The 25,985-nt window shown below is 46.0% G+C and overlaps 1 protein-coding gene across 4 annotated transcripts in view; it reads right to left on the bottom strand.

Annotated features, from left to right (window-relative positions):
- Window positions 1-3,601: 3,601 nt before the first annotated feature.
- Window positions 3,602-25,985, bottom strand: part of KIF13B (kinesin family member 13B) — a 137,701-nt gene continuing 115,317 nt past the window's right edge. For all 4 annotated transcript variants that reach the window (XM_074582117.1, XM_074582120.1, XM_074582118.1 and 1 more), the window contains 5 exons: window positions 22,633-22,750; window positions 21,066-21,199; window positions 11,565-11,627; window positions 8,992-10,015; window positions 3,602-5,793 (listed from right to left, as the gene is read on the bottom strand). In XM_074582117.1, the coding sequence (XP_074438218.1) occupies window positions 5,501-5,793; window positions 8,992-10,015; window positions 11,565-11,627; window positions 21,066-21,199; window positions 22,633-22,750 (1,632 nt within the window). In that variant the 3' untranslated portion in view covers window positions 3,602-5,500. The remainder of the gene's footprint in view (window positions 5,794-8,991; window positions 10,016-11,564; window positions 11,628-21,065; window positions 21,200-22,632; window positions 22,751-25,985) is intronic.

Genomic DNA, 25,985 nt, shown 5'->3' with positions numbered 1-25,985 from the left:
CAAGCCCCCTCCCAGCTCCCTCTTCACTAACCAAGCCATGGATTTTTAAGCAGTTTCCCTGCCCCATCCCAGCCGTGTCCACCTTCCCTGCCCCAGCTCAGCCGGTGTTTGCAGCCCGCGGGGAACAGAGGAATGGAAAACCCCTGGAGCGACTCAGGGCAGGGCCGGCAGCAACAACCCCTGGTCTGGGCTGACGCCCACCAGCCGGAGAGCACGGGGGAGCTCAACCAGACCTCCACCTGCTTCTATTTAGCATAATGTTAGGGAAAACGAGTATTAAATAAAGCTTCCCCCTGCGGACCCACGGTCTGCGACAAGGACTCCCACACCTGAATGGCTGCAGGCACGGGGCTACTTGCCCGAGCATCAAAGAGGAGGGAGGATGGAGGGAAGGTAAAGCCCAGGGTTTCCGCTTGTCGATGGGAAGGTCCCTAAATTGCAGGAAACAGGGCAAAAGTCTCGCCTGAACCAGGTCTCAGCGCCCCGGAGCGATGCGACTCCACGGGAGGGCTGTGACTGCACCTAAACCTTCCGGGGAGACGAACTGGATTAACGAAGCGCAGACTGACCGGCTCTAACGACAACGTTTATTTAGGTACTGCAGGCTGCATTGCATCTATAATACAATATTACAGTCATTTAGTATTGTACAGAAATAATTAAAAACTTTACAGCTCATTACAAAGTATCTTTGGATTTTAGCTCATTTAAAGTACACCGACGGACGCGCAGTCCCCCGGTGCCGGCAGCCGCTCTTTATATACAGACCCACTACATCTACAGGAACCAACGGAGGGAGGAGCTGGGAAGGGCTCTCCCGGGACACGGCGGAGGTCGGCAGCGGTGGAAGAGTTGTCGGCTGCCCTGAGGATGCCGGGGACGCGCCAGGGGGGGAGCGACACCGGGGACAAGGACGTCTCGAGGGAGGCGGGAAGGCGCCGGTTCACACCCCGCCGGCTGTTGCTCGGAGCGCGGCTCCGCCATCGGCTTCAAAATGGGTTTGGCAGGGGAAAGCGAGGGGGAGAGCGGCCGCCTTCCCCTGCCGAACAAAAGCACCGCTCCTCTTGAGCGGGTCAGGCCGCTGAAGGGGAAATGTCTTTTAAGGCATCCCTCCCGCCCGGCGCCAGGCTTCTCCGCCCTCTCCCGGGATCTCAGCAGCCCCACGCCACATCCCCGTTCTCTCTCCGCCGCGGCGTTGGGGTGCCGGCGGCAGGACCAGGCCGAGCCGGGCTGTGCCAGGAGGCTCCGCCACCACTGAACCCATCCCAGCCCGGCCAAGAGCGGCAGCCGAGATCCCTCGGGGGTGGAAAACACAACGAGGGGTTTGGGAAGAGGTCGGAGAGCGCAGGAACCAAAGCAAATATGGATAAAGGAGATCTAGGAACAAGACACTTATTGGTGACCCCCAGCTCTCGAGTGTTTTGTAGTGTGAGCAGTCTGCACCTTTACTTCTCCCTTTCCTACGAGCCGGGCATTCCAGAGGCCGGGGCGAGATCCAGCCCCGGCTCCGTCAGCCGCTGCCCCAGGGATAAGGCACCGCGGAAACGGAACTTCTTGTGCAAAGACCTGGCAGTACCAGCGTAAGGACAACACAAGCACCAGCACAGAAAAGACTCCTCAACAGCTCCACCACGGCACAAACGGGTCCATCCAACACCCAAGCTCGTTTCGCACAGGTTTTCATCACCAAAAGAGAGGAACGAGGCGGGTTTCTTGGTTCGTAGGAGGGCAAAGAGGTGTTGCCCATCCAGCAGCGGGGAGCTTCCACCTCAGCTCTCGCCTTAAGGGCTTGGGCAGGATCCCACGCAGAACTCCACTCTTATCAGCTTTCCTCAACTAAACTACATCGTTAAACAGGAAAGAGCCAAGGCGCTCGGGCTGAAAAGGTGTTATTTTGGACATAGAGATCAAACACCGCGAGAGAGCTGAACGTCAGAGGAAAAAAAAAGGCTTGGCTTGGTTTGGTTTGAGAAAACCCCAAATAGTCCCTCCAAAAAATATCATCCTCTCGTCTGGCTCGGAGCGAAGGACCGCAGGGCTCAGAGTCCCACATCCCATGCGGAGGTCGGGAGCTGCGGACACGGGGTCGGACGCGAAGGTTTCCTACCCACCAACACAATTCTTCTACCCCCAGAATCCGAGACCCAGCCACGGTTCGAGGGTACGGAAAGCGAGCTCGTCCCACCGAGCAGCCGCAGGAGAGGAGACACTCGCCACACGTTACAGTTCCTGCCGTAAATATTCTTCTTCCCTGGATAAAGTGCATGAAAATCTTGGAAAATATGCATAGCTACTAATGCGCCAGCCTCAGTTGCTGGGCGGTTCCAGTTAAGAGCACCTCCTCCTTTACGCTGAGCGTAGAGTTCTTCTAATATTATCAATTAAAAAAAATATATATATATTTACCTTAATTATGATTTTAAACGGTTTTCTGGTTAGTTGGCTTAGCTGGTGCAGAGTAACGGATGGCTTTGAGTAGAGGGATGTGCACTCACTGGGCTAAAATCTTGGAAAATCTCTTTAGAAGAACCCCCCCCGTGGCCAGGAAAGCCGGGCTGAGCGGGAGGGAGTTGCAGTCCCCTAGGAACGTCCTCACGGCCCAATTGGGTTCGTTTAGCTTTCCAGAGCTCGCGCTACAACCCGGGCGATGCGGTTGGGGCGGCTTCATTTTTGGGGCGGGTGTCAGGGTGGGATCGGAGGAGAGGTTCAGTTTCAAAAGTCAAACGAGATGGTAAAACCCAAGAGAGCTACGAGTAAAATCCTCCCGCCACCGAAGTCCACCAGGCGCGCCGAGAACGGAGCCGCTTCGTCACGCTCACCACCCCCTGATGTTTCAAACCACACCAGCCGTATTGAAGACGTTTGCTTCCAGGACAGTTTGTCCTAGAGGAGGCAGGGAGTACGTTCTCTTCAACCGGCGTTTCACACCCCTCTGAACAGGCACGGCGCGGCTTTGGAAGAGGACAGAGGGCGGGTGGAAGGGGAAATTCACCCCGTATCGGTCGGCTGCAGCCTCCGACCGCCTGCTCCAGACGGGCAAACACCGAAATGCATCCTCACGCGGGCAGAGCTGCAGTACAAATCCGGCCAGAGGAGTTTACAGTGGGTAGAACAAATAGGGAACCACGAACCCAACCGCTTCTGCTTGACCCGTTCACTCCCGCGGCTTTGCTCCCTTTACATTGGTCCCGCAGAATTCCAGCTTTCAGAGACAGCGGTGCGAGAGAAGAGGCTCCAAAAGGACTTGGGCAGGTTCTTCCCTTCACATCTCCCCCAAAAGGGGCCACTGAGCAAACAGCAAGAAGTTTTAAAGATCTCCCTAAATCCGGTAAGTGAAATGCTGAGACTGACAACCCCAAGGAGCGGTCAGGGGGCTGTTTCACACCAGCTGACTTTCTGCAGCGCAGCAGAACAAAGTGCAATTAGAAAAAAAAAAAATGGTAAAAACGGATTTTAGAAAACTTACAAGGCGGTTTGAGAGGCATCATGTTAATTAGCGGGTCTTTCATCGGCAAGACTCGTCACACTCCAAAACGAAACGTCGCTTTCTTGCACGAGTCACGTCTATAGAACCAGTTACAATTTTAAAACCCAGGATTTTCGCGTCTGAATTCTTTATTACCGAATTTCTCCCATCGTCTTGGCTTGAAAGGACAGGAGCTTCGTGCAAAGGAAAAGGAGGAAAAACTGTACACTAAAAATACCTTTAAAAGCTGGTCTGTACATTTTATATTAAGATTTGTTTAAGAAAATGTAGGAAACACTGGAAGTAGTTACACAAAGCCGAAAGGATACACGAATCCCTGGCAGTACTATGCATGCTGCCTGGTAACCCATCCCACTTATTTCTGCTACAGATTAGTTTCTATTTTAATTTTATTCCTTCTGCATAAATGATATTAATTACAGTAAATCAGCATAATTATCTCCTTCGCTAAGCATCCCTCTCTCCTTTGACGACAATGTATCTTTCCCTTGGACCTCTGAACCAGATGGCTAAGGCACTTCGATACCCACGTGCAGCACGGGCAGCGGCGACTAGATACGTATTAAAGTTTCATCGTTAATTTAGCATCCCAAATATTCCCCACGTAGATAAACCGTCTATTGCTCAAGCTGGCCAACGCCCCCCCGTGATGACTAAACAAGATACAAACAGCTCAGAGTATAAAAGTCCGTGGCCTTTCTTGATTTGTTAGGAAATGAGTGTGCGCACGTCGACACGCGCACGTCTACGGACACACCCCCCTACAGTATCATTTGTGCCACAGGCGGTTAAAAACTAGCCAGGGTTACCAAAAATAAAATCAAGTTTTCGAAAAGCCAGCCCGAACCTCCCACTTTTCAAGGGAGAGATCAGTTTGGGGGATGACTCTTCGGCCGGGTTCGCTTTCCCTGGGACGGTTTAGCCGGCGACGGAGGCACCTCCTCTTTGGATGGACACTCGGGATGGTGCTAGCGGAGCTCCCCTGTGCAACGTCAGGCGGTGGATGATTGTAAAGCGCAAACATTTCATATTTTAAAATAATAAATAAAAATAAATAGACTGGATTAACCCCGTTACAAGGACAGCGACCCTCTGCTTTGCATAGCTGGTAAAAATCCCAGTGTCTCCCAAGGCCGGGTGGGAACAGCGCGGCACGCAAGCGCTGATCTCTCTGCAAAACCCCCCGGGCCCAGAGGGCAGAAGAAAGCCCTGCCACTATGGGGCAAGTGAGAGAGGGGATCCTGCCATGGTGAGAGAGCATGTTAAATAGATCACAGACAGCAAATTCACTCAACTCCTCCCTTTCCTAAAAAAAAAAGGGATCAAAATTATTCCAGAGCGGGTCATGGGCCTCCTCCTCTTCCCAACAAATCAGCTAGAAAGACTGTGCTGACTTCCACAGGAGGAGAGAGGGACAACAGGACAGCACTGGTTCTGTTTATTTTTTAAATAAAGTGGGTTTGGGGGTTCTTTATTTCCAAATAAAGTTTTACGTTGGCTTCTCCGCCTGTCTGGAATCATTGTAACCTTGCCCTTTCACCATGTGTTACGCGATACGGACACAGCTCTTAGGAAATCCGAAAAGAACGGTTATTTCGGGGAGGGTTTTTTTTAAGACTTGCGGGTCACACCGAGAGAAGCAGCGGTGCGTGGGTAGTATTTTGTAGCTATCGGAAAGCCATGCCATAATTTGAACAATTTACGCGTCTCTCCCTTCTCCGAAAGCTGGAAAGCTGGAGAGCTTACACCCACCCACCGCCACGAGCTTTCGCCGGCTGCCATCAGTCATACCCTGAAGCGTCACAATTTGTAACAGGAAACGAAGGACGTAGATCCAGCACCGTGACAAGGCAAAGAATTAACGTGTCAATCACCCAAAGCAGAGAAGAAACCCCCTTCATTAGTTTTTGCCACAAAGTAGAAGTTCCCGTGGTTGGTTTAGCTTCCCGAAGGTAGAAGACCTGCTCCCCTGGCTGCGTTGGGCGGCGTTTGCTGCGGTGGGTAAGGGCTGTCTCAGTTTGCCCAGGATTTCCTGTTCTCCACGTTTTTCTGGCTCTTCTCCAGTCGTAGCGTGGATCCTCCTTCTGATTTCACCAGGGCTGTGAGGGAAGCCAGGTTGGAGGCTGAGCCGGAGAAGTTGCCGCTCCTCCTGTTCTCAGCGGCGGCTCCTCCTTGCAACCTCAACCCGGTGCTCCGCCGTCGCGCTGGTCCCGTGGCCTTCTTAACTCTGCCCGGTTTCACCAGCAATCCGTAGCCCGGGTTGCATCTGAAATACTGCTTCCCTCCAATCGACCCATCGTTCTTACCTTTGACAAGAAGAGAAAGAAAGATGGTAGGCAAAATGGCTTCTACTGTGTGCATATGGGGTGCTACTGGGAGGACACTGGAAGAAGAAAATCCAGTCCAGAAAATCCACTGGAAGAAGAAGAACCTCGAGGAAGGTCATCCTCCCCCTCTGCTCTGCCCTGAGGAGACCACATCTGGAGCACGGGGTCCGGTTCTGGGCTCCCCGGTTCAAGAAGGACAGGGAACTGCTGGGGAGGGGACAGCAAAGGGCTACCAAGATGCTGAGGGGACTGGAACATCTCTCTGATGAGGAAAGGCTGAGGGATTTGGGTCTTTTCAGTCTGGAAAAAAGACGGCTGAGGGGGGACCTTATCAACGCTTGTAAATACTGAAAGAGTGGGTGTCAGGAGGATGGGGCCAGGCTCTTCTCAGTGGTGCCCAGGGACAGGACAAGAGGTAATGGGCACAAACTTGACCATGGGAAGTTCCATCTCAACATGAGGAGGAACTTCTTTGCTGTGAGGGTGGCAGAGCCCTGGCACAGGCTGCCCAGAGAGGTGGGCCAGTCTCCGTCTCTGGAGACATTCCAACCCCGCCTGGACGCGTTCCTGTGCCACCTGCTCTGGGTGACCCTGCTCTGGCCGGGGGTTGGACGGGATGATCTCCAGAGGGCCCTGCCAACCCCCACCATTCTGTGAAAATGCTGCGATGGAAGATGACTGTTTCCTATAAATACACTGTGAAGGTGAGCACCCAGGAGGAGTACTATCAGGAAGGAAGGAAAAAAACATTTAAAAGAGCTTTTGGTTTTCTGAGTCTTAGAGTCTGAAGCTGAGAGGAGATACTGTTTCCATGCCATAAAACCTTCACAGAACAGAAAGAGTGAATTCTTTATGCTGAAGTTATTGAGATCTTCCTATTTCTCCCTTTAGAGCATTTTAAAAATCACACGAACGCTGTTCTGGGTACCAGGACACAGACTGCTCCCATCTGTAAAGGGAACACCAAAAGATCCAAGAGTTTTTCAAATGACATGAAGTCACTCCTTTTCTTTCATGTGGGTTTCCGGCTCTCTACCACCATTAGTTGGGTCCGATCCACCCTCACGTGGCCAAGGACTTGGACTTCTACCCCTGTTTGTAGTCTGACAAAGATACCAGTTTGTGACCCTATTTCCCAAGTGAAGCTCCAGATGTGCTAGAAGCCAGTTATGCTCCCAACAAATCAGGGACTTAATCCTTGTGGAAACAGAAAGGAAAAAAAGAATCCAGTAACATCAGCAGTTGAGTCCTCAACAGACCAAAAATCTCGTAGCCATTCGGCTCTCCCACAGCCAGTGAAGCTGACGCTTACCACGTTATCTGCAAACAGCTTAACAGAATTACCGCTCTGGACTAGAGCAGCCAGACAGGGAGGGACGGTGACTTTCCAAAATGGAAATGAATCTGCAAATATATATATTTTTTAAATAAGGCGTGAATTCAGGACTGAGAATCGAGTCTACAACTTTCAAAGGGATTAGAGCTACACTTTGCCTTCCAGGATGGCAAACTCCAGACAGTTTGCTGAAACCAGCTGAAAACACACCGTCCGGTTTAGCTTTTATGAGCACACCACGCGCGGGGAAGATAACCGCTCATTTAATGGGAGCCCTGCATCCTTGACGCAGCATTTATCTTGGTGAAGGGCTCCAAATCCCAGGGAAGCGTGCAGCGGAGACGAGCGTGGGCAACTCCCTGGGACGTGCTGATTCACCAGACGGAGCCTGCACTGCAGGCTCGGAATGCTACAGCTTGGTTAAGAGGATTTAAATAAGGAGCTTTACGTGCCCTTGGTAAACCAAACCCTCTTACTATCAAAGGCAGCGGTATCTGCTGCTTGTCTCTTGAATTTTCCACTAGCACGCCCTGCCTTCCCCCAGTCCTGCCTGCTCCTGGAGAAAATGAGTGCCATGAAAGTGGATGTGAACCTGCGGAGGAAAGGAGTTCTGGAGCCTGGGGCTCCAGCAGACAACAAACGCCAGCCATCACCTTTCCTCTCCCTCACTTTAAGGGGCCTGTGCTGAAGCTACTGGTTTTCTGCATCACGCTACAACGGCACATATGAACAAGAGCCTCCCCAGGAACAGCACTCCAGTTTCCAAAAAGTATGTATTAGAGCCTAAATTCTGGGAAGTCTACACTCGTACAGGTATGAGTCAGACTGGAATGATAAATGAGAAGATGAAAGAAACCTTCAATCATCTGCATGTGCTGGTGGTCAACGTATGATTATTTCCTGCTGGCTTTCACACGTATAGGTATATATCAGACATATGCCGGAAGGGCTGGAGCCCCTCTGCTGGGAGGACAGGCTGAGAGAGCTGGGGGGGTTCAGCCTGGAGAAGAGAAGGCTCCGCGGAGACCTTCCAGCCCCTGCCAGTCCCTCAAGGGGCTCCAGGAAAGCTGGGGAGGGACTCTGGAGCAGGGAGGGGAGCCGTGGGACAAGGGAGAAGGGTTTTAAACTGAAAAAGGGGAGATTGAGATGAGATATTGGGAAGAAATCCTTTGGTGTGAGGGGGGTGAGCCCCTGGCCCAGGCTGCCCAGAGAAGCTGTGGCTGCCCCATCCCTGGAGGGGTTCAAGGCCAGGTTGGCCGGGGCTTGGAGCAACCTGGGCTGGTGGGAGGTGTCCCTGCCCAGGGCAGGGGGTGGAATGAGATTATCTTTAAGGTCCCTTCCAACCCAAACCATTCTGTGATTCTATACATACAGACACGCACAGTCTTTTGCAATTTTACAGCTTATTTTAAAACAGCTTGTGAGAGACTCTTCAACTTAGTTAGCCTAAATGTTCCTTTGCTTATTTGGATCCCCCAACTCCTGTTGCGCTTCAGACACCCTTACCCTCGGAGCAGGAGCCCAGCAGAGATCTCTTGGGATACCAGGCCTGCCTCCTACATCTATATAATTACTGAGCTGCTTTGTAAAAACAATCTTGATTCCTACCTCCCTTGTAAGAAGTCAATGAAATAACTGAAAAGGGACAGAATCCTGTCAGAGGTCAGTGAGACCAGGTTGACAAAGGCAGACTGGAAAAAGATTACAAGCAGGGAAAGATCTTTTGGATCTTCCTTCTCAAAACGCACCCAGTAATGGTCAATGAAATCCCCTCATCAAAAAGGGACATTAAAACGAACACTGCAAACTCTGACTTACACCCGGACTAGATGATATGTTACCTGAAGGTAAATCCAGTTCGACACCAACCCATGTTCCTTCTTGAAAGTCTGTGGGCCCAATATATCTAACGGTGCCAGTCTTATTTGCGCCAACTGTGACATATTCTCCCTCTTTCAGCCACTCAGGAATTTCATTGGCATCTTCGGAGTCAGAAGTCACCTCCAGTTTTTCTTCTGCCACCTCTGATCCATTATGGTTCAGTCCACGGGCAGTGGATGTGCTCTTTTCTCCTTCTTGCTGCTCTTCAGTGTTTAGCGAACACATGGGATCTGTCCCCAGCATGCTTGTGAAGGACTTCAGCTCTGACGTCTTGACTTTCTGGATTTTGAAGGGGGAGGCTGCAACACCGAGCTGGGACAATTGGTCGGGATGAATCTGTGGTTTGGGAAACCCCAGTTCTGAAGTCCCAGAAGCCATTTCTTTTTCCCTAGGTTGTCCTGCTGACTCCACAGATTGTGTGGATAACAACTCCTTCTTTGGAGTGGAGGTAGAAAGAGAGATTTTTGCAGCAGTGGCCACAGAGGCATCGTCTGCCTGCTCACTTTGAGTCACGGGAGATGTGCAAGATTTTGATTTCAAAGCGTCATTTCCATTCACTTCAGTGCTGTTTTTAGGTCTTGCGTGAGCGCTTTGAAGGCTGAAGGCGGGCAGACTCTCTCTCTTGGTACTGAGACAGCTGTCTGAAGAGCTGTCCGAGTGCCCTGGCATGTCAGAAGAAGAGACCTGAGCCACAGCGGGAGCTGGGAAGTCACTCACTGCAGGCATTTGACCTCCTGGTTGAGCTACAGCATCACTACCCACTGCAAGGGCTTCAGAGAGGGTGGCTGTGGAGACGCTGTGAGAGAAATACCCACTGGAGGCTTCACTCAGAGGACTCGGAGGTCCTTCCTGGGAGTCCTGCGCCTGCGTGTCTCCTGTGTGCTGCTGCAAAGGCACTTCAGGGGTCTTTTCCGGACTCCTATCCACCTCAGATGTCTGCACCGCAGTTTCGAATGGCTGTTTCCCTACTTCCTCTTGATTAATCTGAAACAGAAGAGGACAGGGAACGTGGAGCTCTGCTATCTGAAATATCTGGGCTAAAAGGACAGATACAAGGCTTCTGGGAAGTACTAAGGCCTCCAGCTTATCTAAATCCCCGTGTAGCTGCAACATCCAAAAGATGCAGGCTGATCCCAAGTCAGCTTTGCAAACCCGGTAGGATTGTCAGCTCATTTCTTCCATTAATAAGAAAAGTGTCGACTAAAAGAAATACGTTCCCCAATATTTACTGAAAAATTATTTATATTACAGGAATGGTCATTTGCTGTTTGAATAGCAGGATTTATATGAAATGTGAAACAGCCATGATCTATAAGTCTCTCTCAGTTATTTGGCTTAACTCTCAGGATTGATAAATCACGCCTCTCCACCTAAACTGTCATTTATGTCCCCGTTTCCAAATGCCATTCCCACCTCAATGCCGCCAGCACCACACACTTTCAGAGTATGAAATTAACTGCACCTCATGAGATTAACAGCCCATTTTAGTGATGTATTTCTTGGCTGTAAAGTTTACTAAATCTGATAGATCAATATCTTTTGCCAGCACATGTACTCTAAAAGATTAGGATGTCTCTAAATCTCTTTGGGAGGGAGGGAGGAGGCTGAAGGGAGGGGAAAAAAAAAAATGTAGTTGGAGGACGGCAGATTTGTACATACCCTGTCTTAACTCTCAGCTGTACATTTTTGTTTACTGTTCAAAATTTTGTGGTTTATCCCATCCAGTGGTTAAGTGTCCCAAACTACAGGATTTTCACCTTATTCTGAAGTATCTTTTCCACTGGAAACGTAGGCGGCATTTGAAGAAAGAGGGATTTGGTTGAATTACAGGAATTTCAGAACCAAAGGCTAGCTTGCTATTGCTAAGTGAAATGTAATACGGAAAACTTATTTGAAATATTCCTGCGGATTAGAGACGTATTTTTAGCTTTTCTATGGGGAGGATGGTGTACACGTGGACTCTGGAGCTCTGCTCTTTCTTTGGGTTTTCCCTTTTAAGCGTTCAGATTAACACCCATTTTGCTAAGACAATAAAAGCCCAGTGGGAGCAGGCTGATTTGCTATTCATAAGACAGAAGTTCTGCTGAACTGTGGGAGATCATAGGGTCTATTTTCTCTCCAGCTTAGCAAGAGCCTTTTTTTCACGCCGATATAATGAATTGGCTTGAAATGTAAAATTGAGAATTAAGCTCAACACTCAGAGTAACAGAGAAGTTCTGTTTATAGAAAGCATCAGAGCCCAGCAATTTGCCTTTTAAAGCAGCAAAACAGCTAAATTTGAGCTAGTTAACCGCTAATGCAATCATATGGTTAAGCGGGCTTTTAAATATTAAAATGTAACCAGCAATGTAAGGGGAGATTTTACCCAAACTTAAGAAAACAAAGCAACCTACACTGCATTTAGTTGTCTCTCAGTGAAGCAACAGAAGTGCAACAGGCTTTCAGCGGCGAACCCAGCAGCTGGTTTTGCCCCCTCTGGTTTCCAGGCATGTGATGATGAAAATGGTACCATCGCATCCCGGGATGCGCTTACCTGTTTTATCTTTGCAGCACTGGCATCAATACTGGCAGACTGAACCATAATTCGCGGGACAGCCTGCAGGAATGAAAAAAAAAACAACCCCAGAGCGTCATTCACTTTAAGGATTCAGTATTGTCAAACTGGTAAAGAGTACAACTTACATTCGAAATTTTGGAATCACAAACCTTTGCCACGAAAGGACGCAGCATTGCTATTTTATTGCATTCTGACGACATACGCTGAAGGGGTAAAAACCGTAACCAAGGCATCCCTCAATTTTAACACAGAAGCAGCTACAAGTATAAATTCATAGCGTACAGAATTTTCTTTTGTACAGTCGGTCAAAGACCACTGAGAAAACAGATAACAAAGAGATCCGAGGTCGCACTGGCCTGGCTAGTGAAATCCTCAGCTTCAGTCCATCTCCAAAACTCTTTCTCCATCTCCAGCATCTTAATTCAATTTAGATTTTAGCATTATTTGCTTTAAGTCAAAAAAGAAGCCAGAAACAAGATCCGTGCACCCTCTTTTCAGAGAGGGCATCACCACTGCCTGCTAGAGTGAGGAGTACACGGGCCATTTGCTAATCACAAGAGACTGGTCCTGTGCCAAAAGAACCACTTCTGTGGTTCAACAGTATCTTCTCTTTTACAGCGTGCGGCTCGACATGAAGGCATCGACAATAAATGTCCCTCGCTTGTTCCGTATTCAGGTTTTTATGTTAAAGATTTGAAATAATCACTCTCCTAAGACTGCAACAGCAAATTGTGATGCTTGACTATAAATCTTAGGCTAAGCTGTCAACTCGGGCTGTCACGCACTGTTGACACAGGACGGAAAGGGACCACCAGTTCCATGGAGAACCTGCGCAAAGGGAAGCATGAAGAAAAGGAGAGAGCAGAAAAAGGCAGAAACATCTCTCTTTAGCACTGTTAAATAACGTACTGCAAGCGGAGGTTCACACTTTCAGGGAGAGAGCCCTTTAAGGGCGACATATTACACAATTTGGGAACAGTCTGTTTTTTCCTTTTCTTTTTTTTTTCTCCAAGGGATTTGAGAACTCCTTCTGTAGAGATATGCAGGCCGTGCTCATCTCTGAGACAGCTATCTCCAGAATTCGACAATCTATTTAAAGAACCGAAACTTTCTAGTTGAAGAGTAAGGTACGCTTCTCTTCATAGAACCACAGGGTTGGCAGGGCCCTCTGGAGATCATCCCGTCCCACCCCCGGCCAGAGCAGGGTCACCCAGAGCAGGGGGCACAGGAACGCGTCCAGGCGGGGTTGGAATGTCTCCAGAGACGGAGACTCCACCACCTCTCTGGGCAGCCTGTGCCAGGGCTCTGCCACCCTCACAGCAAAGTTGTTCCCCCTCTTGCACCCCTTCTGTGTACAGAAAAGCAGGAATATGACTGATCTTGTCCCAGAAAGAAACAAATGTGGGAGAAAAGAACAGCTATTTTTTATACAGAGATTGCCAGGCACTAAATAAAAACACAGTTGTTCAAGGTAAAAAATAAAAAGAGAAAAGATGGACAAAAATTCCAACAGTGGATCAAAATAATGTTTTATAAGACATTAAAGGTTCAGTTCAATAAAAGCAAGCAGGAGGGGAGGGGTTTGCGCGTCATTAAACCTGCTAATTGAAAGTACCCCACGGAAGCGGGGTTCAGAGCAAACTGGCTCCAGTTCGGCACACAAGGTATTGGCATTTTGAGCTCCTTACGAGGACATGCTCTGGGGCTCCAGGAAGCAGACGGTGACCCGAATCAGAACAAATCAATGAAGCCTAAAAATAAACACAGCTTCAGGGCTCATGATCCAGTGGTTTTCAGACACCTCGTACTCCAGAACTTCAGCTTCCTTTGGAATAAAGTGTCAATCTTCTAAGACAAATGTATTAACCTGAAAACAACTGTAGTACTGACTTGTGACCGAGTCCAGAGGTAGCTTAGAGCAATGAGGTGCCTGAGTGCTCTGACCCGTCCTAAGTATTAACTCCGCCACGTGTTTCACTTTAGCGAAGACTAGAGAGGACAGGGATTCGCTTTCTTAGGAGAAAACCCTGCGAATTTTACATTTAATAGAAGCTTATCACGGTGTTAAAGGGAGCGGAGTATTTGGCAGAACGCTTATTCTCTCCTCTTCAACCACCTCTGAACCATGGGTTGGTCCATCTAGGGAGTGCAAAGCCAAGCTATTAAATATCACCTTCTAATGAAAAAAATATCGGTGATCACAAGGTGTTAGGGCTAATCCCTAGGCAGGCACTTACACAACACTTTAAACCTTTTGCAGAGGTGCAGCTGAACCTCAGTGAGAAGCCAAGGCTCTTGAATTCAAATTATCCTAGTTAAATATCTCCACGGTCCAAAGCACTGCATTTTGGCATCGCAGAAAGGTTGCGCAAAGCAAAAGCGCCGTCCTTGTTGCTTCCACGCTACTGTTTGTGATCTGATACAGCAGGGGAAACAGCCTTTTTCAGCAGATCTTGTATCAGGAGCTAAAGCCAGCTCCAGGCTCTCACACTGGCACCGTACCACAACTTGATCTTTTTGCCCCATTTCCTCCCAGTACACGTGCCAGCTCTGGGAAGCGCTCTGAGGTCTAGCATTATTATCCAGAGAAAAGCACTCAGAATTAGAATAAGTATTTAAAGATATTTCTCAGTTCCTTTGATTTCCTTTTCTCTCTTTAAAGCAAATACACGTAGGAAAGTGTTTGTGGGGGTTTTTTATCTCTCAAAAACCTTCAGTCTCACAGCCTGTAAATCCATGAAATCTAAAAATCCAGTTGATACCAAACAGCGAAAGAAAGAAACCCGTTACACTTTAATCATTCCTCATCAAGTTCTTCTCCCGAAAGGATGACGAATCTCAAAACTACAATAACTTTGCCAAGCAACGTTTAGAAAAACAGGGAGGGGGGAAAAAAAAAAAAAAGCAATTACGAGAAGTGGCACTTGCCCAACTTTGGTGTCGACAAGAAACAGATGGGCAGAAACACCCTCACTGGGGTAGCAAGGGTACCAAAACAAATCTTTGTTATGAAATGTAGTCAAGTTACTTGGGGGGGGGGAGGGCGGGCGATACTGAAAACAATGTGTTTGACTATCTGCGAAGACATTTACTGGATGAAAAATATTTCTGAATCGAGAGCCAAATTCTGTCATTAAACATTTGTAGATAGCGGCTGCTAAACTAGACATATATATTTACCCAATGGCAAAACATGACCCTTTTACAGTGATAATTTTTGGCACAATTTCTTCAAGCAAGCTGACAAAATACGGAGTAAGAGAGAACATGAAAGCGATTTACTTTAAAGCATCTTTGAATCTTTGTAGAACAAAAATTGTCTTTTTCCTAAGAGCTGCTACTCTCTGCGGTGAGTTTATAAGGATTTCCAAGAGTTTGTATTCTCTGGTCAGACGCGAAGTCAGTTTGCACGTACTTTGAGGCGACCCAAAGCCATGTAGTTACTAGTGATTTGAGTAATCCGGAGACCAACCTGGTACGTTGGTGAGCTTGAACAGGAAAAGCAAATGTGCATCTCACCCCACTTACAGAAGCATCAAAATTAATCCTAAACAAACGCTTTTTCATACGGTATGTTACATATCTGTAATGGCGACCTCTTCAATGAGCTCAGAAAGACACAGCTGGTATTTCCATGTCATTAAACATTTCGTAAAATGCCTTTGACAGTGGTGACTGATGACTTCAGAACAAAGCTTTCCGACTTCATGTCACCAGTTGAAAATCCTTCAATGTTAACGCCCAATATGCAGAAGATCGGTGGCAGTTAACAGAACAGACTGGGCCAGCGTGCACAAGAATCATAGAATGTGTTGGGTTGGAAGGGACCTCTAAAGGCCATCCAGTCCAACCCCCCCACAGTGAGCAGGGACATCTTCAACTAGATCAGGTTGCTCAGAGCCTCATCCAGCCTGGCCTTGGATGTCTCCAGGGATGGGGCCTCCACCCCCTCTCTGGGCAACCTGGGCCAGCGTCTCACCACCCTCAGTGTAAAGAACTTCTTCCTAATGTCCAATCTAAACCTGCCCTGCTCTAGTTTAATCCTAGAATCATCCTCCAAGCTCCAAAAAGGGTCTAGCCAAGGTTATCGCTGACGCAATCCTCAAAGGGCATTATCAGAAAACGTGAACCGCTCTTGTCTGTGCGTTGCCATCCGCAGAGAGGAGCGACAGAGCTCAAGGACCGTCACGCTGACAGTGTAATGTTCACATCACCATTTAAAAGCAGCTACTGGACACTTCTACAGCAGGGCATAACAGTCGCTTCATTACACGTAGATTTAAATCAGTTTCGAGCACTCGGGATAAAATACTTTCACAAGACACACACAGCAACGCAGTAAGAATTCTGAAGCTCCTGTACATAGCCCAAAAAGTTGAATCTATTTTAAAAAGGTCCCCCCAACAATATTCCTCTCTGCCCTTGATTTTAAAATCATTTTGAAGTCATTAATCGTTCAAATAAAAAAATCTCCTGCATTCCAAAGGGAGATCTGAAACCCAGTACAAGTTTGTTGGTTTTTTGGCATGTGTTTATTTTCTTCTCTGTGCATTTAAATATTAACCCAAACAAAAGCCTCTTATTCCACCTTCCATATGCGGAACATTTCAGCCTGTAATAATACTTGTGAATTCCACATTTCTAATATACCGTATGCAAAATTAACCATACCATTTTCTCTGCCGTTAAATTACTTCATTCCTAGGGCCGGGCAGATTAAAAGGGTAATTCATACCATTTTCAAGTTAGTTCATAAAGAAGTTGCAGTGGTTTTCTCTAAGAACTTTAAAAGCCAGTTTTCCATACGCATTCTCATTAAAAACTATTTGTATGAGGATGATAGCAAAAACCGGACTCAGAAAGAAATCAAAACACTAACAACTCAAGCACAAGAACTAGGCACATATGAGCTCAGCTGGCCGCAGAGGATCTGTTGAGCTATGCTGATTATAGCGTCCAAACGATTCTTGATTTGAAACTCTGAAAAAAGCCTTCGAGATTTTAAAGAAGGTTCTCTGAGGCCACATTATTTACATTTGATTAAGGAATGTCAGTTCTAGCAATTATACTGTGCCCCATGCACATCCATGAAACTGTTATTTTTTAATGCACTGCCAGAAGAAGGCTTTTGTCTATTTAGATAGCTTTTCATTAACCGCATTTCATTATTTTTTAAGATTAATTACTGCATCAGAAGGTGAAAGAGACAAAAAATTGAGAGCTGCCCTCTCCTTGTGTCACATGTCTGCGGTTCTATACCACAAACCCAAAATTCATTACACTGGCATATCGAAATTCCCATAGTTTATTTTTTTTTTTAACGTAGCTGTGACTCGAGATCTCTCATTTAAGCCACGTGCTAACAAAAAGACATCCGAGCATCCAACAAGGTTCTTGAGTACGAAGGTGATCAAAATCCGCTTACCAAACGCACATTGGTCAGAGGAATGTGCTTCTGCCGCAGCAATGTCAAAAAAACCTGGAACTGAAATTTAATATGTACATTTTTAACGTCAGCACCCAACGATGCCCTAAAATGTAATTACACGGGCAGTTCCTGGAGATCAACAGGGTCATAAGGTAAAGAACAGAAATTCTGCTTGGTGCACACTGTGAAAGCCTCAGCATCTTAATAAAAACAACAAGCTTCAAGAGCACGTACGTAATATAATTAAGCACAGATAGATGAAACACTGATTCTCCATCCACCTGCATATTTCACACGAGTATTTTAAACTTTTCCCCACCAGCAACGTTTGGTAAGGCTTTAAATCTTGCACGCTGCGGTAATAAGCTTTTTAAAGAATAGACTAGGAGAATAAAAAAAGCAATTCCAGCAGTCCGAAAATGTTTAAGTTGTTGGTTTTTTTTTTTATTTACAGACTACTAGCAATTAATTTAAAGGCATCAGATAATGGAGAAAATAGGCATTTTCTAACTTAAAAGTATATAAACAGCTTCATCAGAAACCAATCTTTTAGGTACATAAACAGCTTCATCGGAAGCCGTTCTGCTAGTTACATAAAGAATCCTATTATGCCAAATTAATTCAATCTAACTAATTAGAGAGCAGGAAGTTCTTTCAATTATTTTATGTGCTGTCTGAGAAACACACTTGAATACGAGAGCAGATTTCATTAATTGCGGTTCATTATTCTCCAGATTAGTTACTAAACTTGCATCAGAAGGTCAAAGACAGCAATTTTGTTAGCTGCCACCCTGGCTGGAATGTCTCTGCATTTCTGAAACTCAGGCAACCCCTGACCACAAACAAAACCAGCATTTTGTTAAGATAACTTTTGTACGTGCTCGCTTACTTTCAGGTTGACGCCAGCCTGAGCAACGGCGTACGACTGAAATCACAAGCTGCTAAAATAATAAAAAGGTATTTTCAGAACTCCATCTTCTGTTTACTCGCACAGCATCAGAGATGCGGTACCGCATCCGCTCGGGGAGCTGCTTGGTCACGATGAACTTAACTTCAGCTATAAACTTGGAAAAAGGTTAAGTACAGCTCCCTTGGAAACGATGCTCAAAAGCACTAAAATCAAGTTAACCGTAAGACCCTGCTTACAAGGTGCAACAAAACAAATCTCATGCTTGCTGCAGAGATTTACGGCCACCTAACCCTGATAATTTAACTATAACATACTGGAGATGTAATACGACAGCAGGGCCAGCCGTCTAGTTCAAGATGGTTCACCAGCATTTTTCCAGAACGGGTTTTAATGACATTAGAGAATTAAGTACTCTCAAATAACGTAACAGATATGCACTGAAAAGGGAGCTTGACAAGAACTTTGGAAATTCTCTTTCACTGTAGTTGTTTGACGAACCAGGAGAAACTAATGAACTGATCCACTTCGCTTTTTAGTATCTATGGTCAAAAACCTGTTATTACATATCTGCTTGTTTGCTTTTAGCCAGGAAAGGATGAGTTAGATCTTTCCATTTGCTTTGTAAAGCATTCCTTTAGTCATTTCTACTCCTGAACCCAGCTCTCCCAAGTTGTTGTTTACGGCAACAGAAGTCCATCAGTTCCCAGTTAGGGGTCAGGTTCCTTTGCAATTACAGCCAAGAAACCCTTTTGGCTTTGCCTTTTTGTAGTTTACCACCTACTCTCACCTCGCACGTTCGTTTATGTCCCCTGCCACGGTGCATCCGAGTTTTATTCTCCCACAGAACTGAGATGCATCGTTCTGCATTACCCGGGACTCAGAAATAATCATTTTTTGCGTCCTCTCCATTGCGCGGTTTACTGCAGTTCTGCAGGAATTACTGCCTCGCTGTCCTGCTCCGGCGGGTTAGCGATAAGGTGTTAAATCCGATTGCCAAGCACTGACCCCCCCACAGCAGCCCCGTCACCCTCCCAGTCCAACAGCCATTCATCACCGCCACCAGTAAAATTCTTCTGCCCACATTTGCATCGTGATAAAGAAACAGCAAGAAAGCTGACGAGACACGACATTTATGATGTTCAAGCCAGTCTCGCTACAACGGCAGGTATTTAGCGGGAGCGAAGGAGCTCTCCGTCCTGACCGACAGAGCTGTGAAGAATATCTATAAACCTCTCAAACCAGTGAGGCGGATTTGTAATACAATTGACTTGTTCTAACTAAAAGTAGTGAATAATTTTAAGATTTCGTTTTATCGCACAGATGCAGCGGTCATGGAAAAACTGAAGTTGCTCTCCAATGCAACCGAGCATTGCAACATCACACGCTCCTGTTTATATATTAGATATAGTATTATATATTAGCTATATTATATAATATTTATATATTATTATATATTATATTTATATATTAGTTTATATACAAAGCAGAGAGAGCATTTTCCCCTCCTGTTAAAAGCTCTAGCTATCATGATCCGACTACTTGAGTTTGCATAGTAATCCACAGTATAAATTAAGATCTCTTTAAATAGATGTCTTTGTAGTTTAAAAACTGACTTCAAGACAAATAATGCACGGCTGATCTTGAACAGTGGGAAGGAGTGGGAACAGGTGGTTAGACTAGAGGCAGGAAATTAGGCCCCGCTCCTAATCTCAGCTCTCGTTGATTCACTAAGAATTCAAGAAGTTGTGAAAGGCTCTCACTGCAATTGTAAAGAGCACCTATTTGCATCTTTCGATACCCGAACGCCTTTAAAGAAAGCCACTGTCTTCATTTTAATTCTCTAGATTTCGTAGAGGAGTAAGTTTACACGATTCCAGTCTCAACACTAAGGCTGCTGCAAGCAAAGGGCAACATGAAAACGTAAAGCATTAAATTAGATAAGATATGGGAGTAAAATTTGCTCCTTTTATTACTTGGTAGAGAATAAAACCAGAGTCAAGTTAAAAATATTTTAAATCTGCCTTATTTTCATTTGGGCTATGTCTGTGGTAAGTTACTTTTTGCTCTATTTGTTTATTTAATATTTCACTGTACTTCTACAATGACAGCTCAACTCCCTGTTGTCCTGGGACATTCTTGTAACAGCAGGTTTAGTTGTAGCAAACAGCGGAACAGAATGGCTGGATCCAACCACAAAAAATAGTTGCTTCGGCATTTTAGGGTCTGTTTTGCTTTGAGAAAAATATCCTTTAAAACATTTGTCTGCATGTCAAGAGGTGAGGAAAGGTCTAAGTTAACAGGTGACATGCTTCCAGAACCCCAGGTGACCGAACAAGATGACAGTGGAGTTAGTTGGATGAAGCACGGACAGAATGGACTTCGGCAAACTTTAACAAGCGCGATCTGGCTCCAGATTTATCTTCAAAACAGTTTGTTAAATCTTCCAGACTTACACTATAGAGGACTACTCCTTTATAAACAAACTACAGCCTCTCAAATAAAGGAGATCATCTTATTTATATGGGATTCTGTATTTCATCGGTTTTCTTGGAAAGACAGTAGCTTTTTCTAGTCTGCTTGACCAAGCAATTAACTGCTCAGAGCAGAGAAGCCACATCTGGAGCAAGTGGAATTTTGCAGCACAGGATCCGGAAAAAAAAAAAAAAAAAGAAAATCAAATGCTTCTCTGACACGAGGAATAGATAAGGGAATGAACAAAAGCAACTGTCCAAAGTGCCCAGCAGAAGATGGTAAAAGGTGACATGAGCTGGGGCGAGGGGTGGGAGGGAATGGTATACGAAATAACGAATTAAAACCAGAATTACATTTTCCTCTTGGCAATACACAAACAACCCTAAGTGCACTTCATAAATTTTACTATTGTTGCTGCAAGTGGTATTACCATAAATCACTCTGGTAGCGTACTTGGCACTTTTAAAAAGCCGAGTGGGCTGAGTGTATCAATAAGTTTAAACAGCTCCGCTATCTCCGGACAGAACGGAGGGGAAATGCATCATGAGGCTTTACTATGACTAAAAGCTTAGTTCGCGCTGCAACAACATATAAAATAGCACTTTGCCAGCGAGTCTAACAGCACTCACCAATATTACTGCACAGCCGATTTGATTTAATTTTTTACCTGCTGTGCAAGAGGAGAGGTCTGCCTGCCCTTCTTCTCATCTCTGACAGGAAAGAGAGACTTCAGCAGCTTTGGCATCTGCGGCACAAAGGACTTCACAGGATTCAGGTAGGAAGCAGCAAGGCTACCAATGCCTGTTGGGAAAATTAAAAAAATGAAAACAGTTACGCTTTGGGGAATGGAAAAGGAAAAAAAACCCAAACCAACCCAAAACCCTCTAAAAAACATGACAAAACCATTATCGTTTTAGTCTATGATGACATCTTCCAGTGGTCAAAGCATTATCCAAGGAAAAGCATTGAGTGCTTGCTCCTCCCTCGAAAGGGATACATGAATTTGGGTAGGTCTTAATCTGTGGCCTCAGTATACAGAAAGAAAATTTCATCACATGATGTGAAAAAGCCTCTTGTTTGCAATTGGAAATGTAAAATACTTTATAACTTGCAGAAGCGGGAAAAAAAACAAACCCAAGAAGCAAAATTGAAAAAGGATGTCCATATAGCACGTCATTGCAACACCAGTTACAAACCTTACTAGAAATAAAAGATGAGAAGATCCAAGTTAAAAAGAAGAAAGTTAGGGGCGTTCAACGCTCCTTACTCCTACTGCCATTTTATCTAAACTACGCCCCGCTTGGGCAAACCTAGTTAGACATAGAAACGTCACTACTATGTATCTCTGTACTCTCAGTTACCTATTAGGCACATCTGCTGCAAAATATCCACCCAATTCCAGTGCTGCTTATTTTCTAAAACATTAGTAGCCCCGCTGTCTTTGCTGTTTCACTCACGTAACAGATGGCATGTTCTGAGCTCAGCGAACTTTTGGCTTTAGATAAAGAGACACTGAGATAAAGACTGCATCTTCAGACAACTTTAACCAGGCGGCATTTACCACTCAGCAGAACTAGTACCAGATTTAAAGGAAAGGCTAGTTCGAGTTGCCTAGAGCCTGAGTAGCTTTGCCACAACTGCTAAATGTTCACAGGGAGGAAACAGTTCAGCCTGGAGAAGAGAAGGGAGACCTTATAGCAGCCTTCCAGCACCTAAGGGGGCCTACAGGAGAGATGGGGAGGGACTCTGGACGAGGGAAGGGAGTGATAGGATGAGGGGGAATGGTTTTAAACTGAAAGAGGGGAGATTTAGATGAGATATTAGGAAGAAATTCTTTACTGTGAGGGTGGTGAGGCACTGGAACAGGTTGCCCAGGGAAGTTGTCAATGCCCCATCCCTGGAGGTGTTCAAGGTCAGGCTGGATGAGGCTTTGAGCAGCCTGGTCTGGTGGGAGGTGTCCCTGCCCACGGCAGCGGGGTGGAACTGGATGATCTTTAAGGTCCCTTCCAACCCAAACCATTCTGTGACTCTGTGAAAACCAGGCTGGATGGGGTGTTGAGCAACCTGGTCTGGTGGGAGGTGTCCCTGCCCAGGGCAGGGGGTGGAACTGGATGATCTTTAAGATCCCTTCCAACCCAAACCATTCTGTGATTCTATGAACTGCATGGACATTGCTCTAGAGGAGAAATTTCTCTGCAGCTCGGAAAGCAGCTCGGCTTTAGGAAAGCCCTTACCTGGATCAGGAGAGTGGTTTTGCTGCCCAGAGCCCGGCAGAGAGGTACGAGATGGACTAATGCCTCTACTGGAATTTGTGACCCCTTGGGATACATCTTGCTGACTCTCCCATCGGCCCTAGGGGGGAAAAAAAAAAAAAAAGTTGTATTTTTCAAAGTCAGCACACCAGCAAGAACACAGCAACACTTCCACACCATACCAGCCCGCACAGCCCCTTTGCAAAGTTCAGAACGCACAGAGCTGAGGAAAGACCCTTCCCCAGAGGCACTTTTAGTTGAGACACCCAGTCCTGCAAAGACAAGCACCCTCAGCTCCCATCAGCATCAAGGCACGTCAAAAGTCTACATTATAGACCTTAAAGCTATGGTATTTCACTCAATTGCGCAGCTGTGTTTTTGGAAGTTACAACCAAGTGAAAAGTTACAGTCATTGGAAATAAAATAGTCCTGTTTGCCCAGAATTCCTACGTATTTTGCGTATCTGCTCAGAAAGTGGTCACAAGTGATCTTCGGAGTGATACAGTGATCACAAGTGATATAGGAGATCTTAAGGCAATTTAATCACAAATCTGGATATAGAGAGCGTCAGAGAGAAGGGGTGAGGACAGACAGAGCTCTCAACAAGAAAAGAAATAGGATCTTGGATCCCAAGGCTGGATGTTAGTGCCTGGGGTCAGAGAATGGATGAGCTGATCAGATCAGGAGGAAGCAACCGTAGCACTGCAATTTTTCTAACAGCCTGGAAAAGAGTGAGATGGAATACACAACAAGAAGCTGCGGATAACCAGGAGCCAAGAAAAAGATTAAGTAAAGACAGGTTAGAGTTTTGACATGGTTAGTGAAGATGAAACATGATGATTTTCAGACCTGCAAGAGTCTGTGTAGTGTAGATGAGGTAGGAAGAAAGAGTGACCAAGAAAGTGGTGGGCCATCTGCCTACCCAAGGCCCCAGGATTCTCTAGTTGGGTCTTCACATGGATCCCAAGGGAGGTACACAACATTCTGCACGTGGGGTGTGATTTCCCTCCCTTTCACAAAGGTCCACTGTGGGTTTACGTCTTTCATCTCAACTGAAAAGCCAGAAACTGGCTCAATGGCAAAGTCTCTTGGCTAACGGAAAGAATCTCCAAGCTAGTATTTCACACCAGTGCATGACTGCCAAGAACCCACAGGGCCAAAAAGTTTGTTCCTAACTCTGTCATCTCGATACGGAAAAATCTTGTACAGATTTGCCTGCAATGATTACACTAAGTGACTGGCCAGATGGTCTCTCTGCTGAAAGTTTTCTGTGGATACAAGAGAGTATATTGCTTCACCAAAGTGAGCACCACGTTAGGTGTGCAGCGCTGAAATGTCGACACCGAAATCCACGTGGTTGTCCTGCAAACTTCTGATACGGGCACACTCACTGTCAAAGCTGTTCCTTCACACTGCTAAAGAGTAGGCTCTAATAAAGCCGTATGGTGCTAATTTCCTTAATTTATAGGAGATCTTACGGTGTATCCATTTGGAGAGCCTGGTCTCAAATGCTACAAGGAGTCTTGGTGTCTTGTAGAAAAGTGTTGTCCTACTCAGGCAGCAGAGTGCCCTCAGGACTCCAAGCTTGCAAAGTTGCACCTTTCCAGAAAGAGCGGTTGCAAAGACAGGCTGGTGCAGCCCAAACTGATACGAACTGATGTCTCACCCCGCTTCTGGTAAAGAGTTACGCTGTGGTTGGTGCAATAGCTGTACTTGTCTGGATTACATTGCATCTGCATCTGAATCTTCCTTGTCCTTTTAAAGGGCGTAACAGAAATACTTTCACAAAGAGATGGTCCAGCAAACATACCAGAAAGGAGTCACAAGGGATGGACAGACCCGCTACATCCCAGACCATAAATTTTATGTATTTTTTCTTGGGGGAAGAAGGGGAAATGCGCCTTTTCAAGAAGCTTCACGCTGTTGGATGCAAGGAAATAGTCCGACCTTGAGCGGAAAAATGACAGGCAGCTAAACTAATCTTAACTGTAACTCGAAGTCATGAATGTTTCACAAATAATAAATAAGCCAGGATAGGAGGAATAGATTTCTCCAATGGGTTGAAGGTCACACTGAGAAGCCCAGAGCAAAAATCGTTTCCGTTTGGATCTATAAGTTAGTCCCATAGTAGCTCTCCTGCTTTGAATAGCAAGTAACTTGCGTTTTTGCAGAGCAGCACCCGCCTTCAGACGTCTACCAGCTAACGTCCGAATTATTAGACGTAGAGACAACAGGCGCTGTTTCTGTGAAGTAACATTTGGGATACCTAAAGACTAATGGATGTCTGAGTTGACTGGAGACAGCCATCCCGAATGTCAAAACTGATGCAACCCAGGCTGGGACTAGCAGCAATACCGGCGGTTTGTTTAGTCTTGTATTTTTGAGGACTTTGGTGTTTAAGCCCTTCTTGAAAGCTTCCTGCTCTATCAGCATGGCTGACAGAGCTCTTCTACCCATACCTTAAGCCCCCAACTTAAGCATTATCTTTGACCTGCGACTCATTTATGTCTTACACACGTCAAAAAGTCTGGAAAATTCTTTCCACAAAATGCTTCTATGTCGCGGTCTTTCCTATTCCACTCCCCAGAAACTCTTATTCAGGCTTTTGCTTTCTTGAGTTCCAGCTAGTGCAGGTTTCTTTCAGGTGGCCTTACCGCATGCACTCTTACCCCCCCTTATATCCACTCAAAATACTGCTTCAGACACTTCCATTTGCAGGAGAAGAGTCAAAACGTGAGAAAAGAGTTCATACTCTATCCAGATGGGGAAAGTATGTCAGTGCAATTCAGTATTTTTCGGATGCACCAGCTCAGTGGTGCCGAAGGAGTTTTAAAAAAAAATAATAAATAGAAGACTATTTGGTGGGAAGTCATCACAAGACTCTCTCTGGAAATACCGTTTGGTTTTCCTGCCTTCGGTCTGGTCTGCAGTCAGCCTGGTAGATGTTGGCATTAGGTTAAGAAAAAGAACTATGGAAGAGCACAAAGCATCTGCCGGCTTCTGTTTTGGAGGATGTAGCAAGGCTGGAATAGCATTACTTTTGGATCTTGGGATAACGATCCACTTACGAACGACAAATGGACAAAGGTGACGTCTTAATAATTTTCTATCTATAGGCGAAGCCTAAGTGCTTCTGGAGACCACAGAGACGTAACAAACAGAAAGACTATTCCAGGAAAGTTCTCTGGCTCACTAGAACACTGACTCAATGCAGGTACGGAGCAACTGAATCATTTTCTGAATCACGATTTGTTGAGTCAGAAGCGCCCTGCATTGTCCGTCCCAACAAAAATAATTTCAGGCAAGTATCTTACTTTCTAGATCTGTTTGGAGAA

Source organism: Larus michahellis, chromosome 3 (assembly GCF_964199755.1).
Source record: "Larus michahellis chromosome 3, bLarMic1.1, whole genome shotgun sequence".
NCBI classification, from domain to species: domain Eukaryota; kingdom Metazoa; phylum Chordata; class Aves; order Charadriiformes; family Laridae; genus Larus; species Larus michahellis.
The sequence above is the reverse complement of the archived record's forward strand: the minus strand, read 5'-3'. Positions and strand labels throughout refer to the sequence as shown.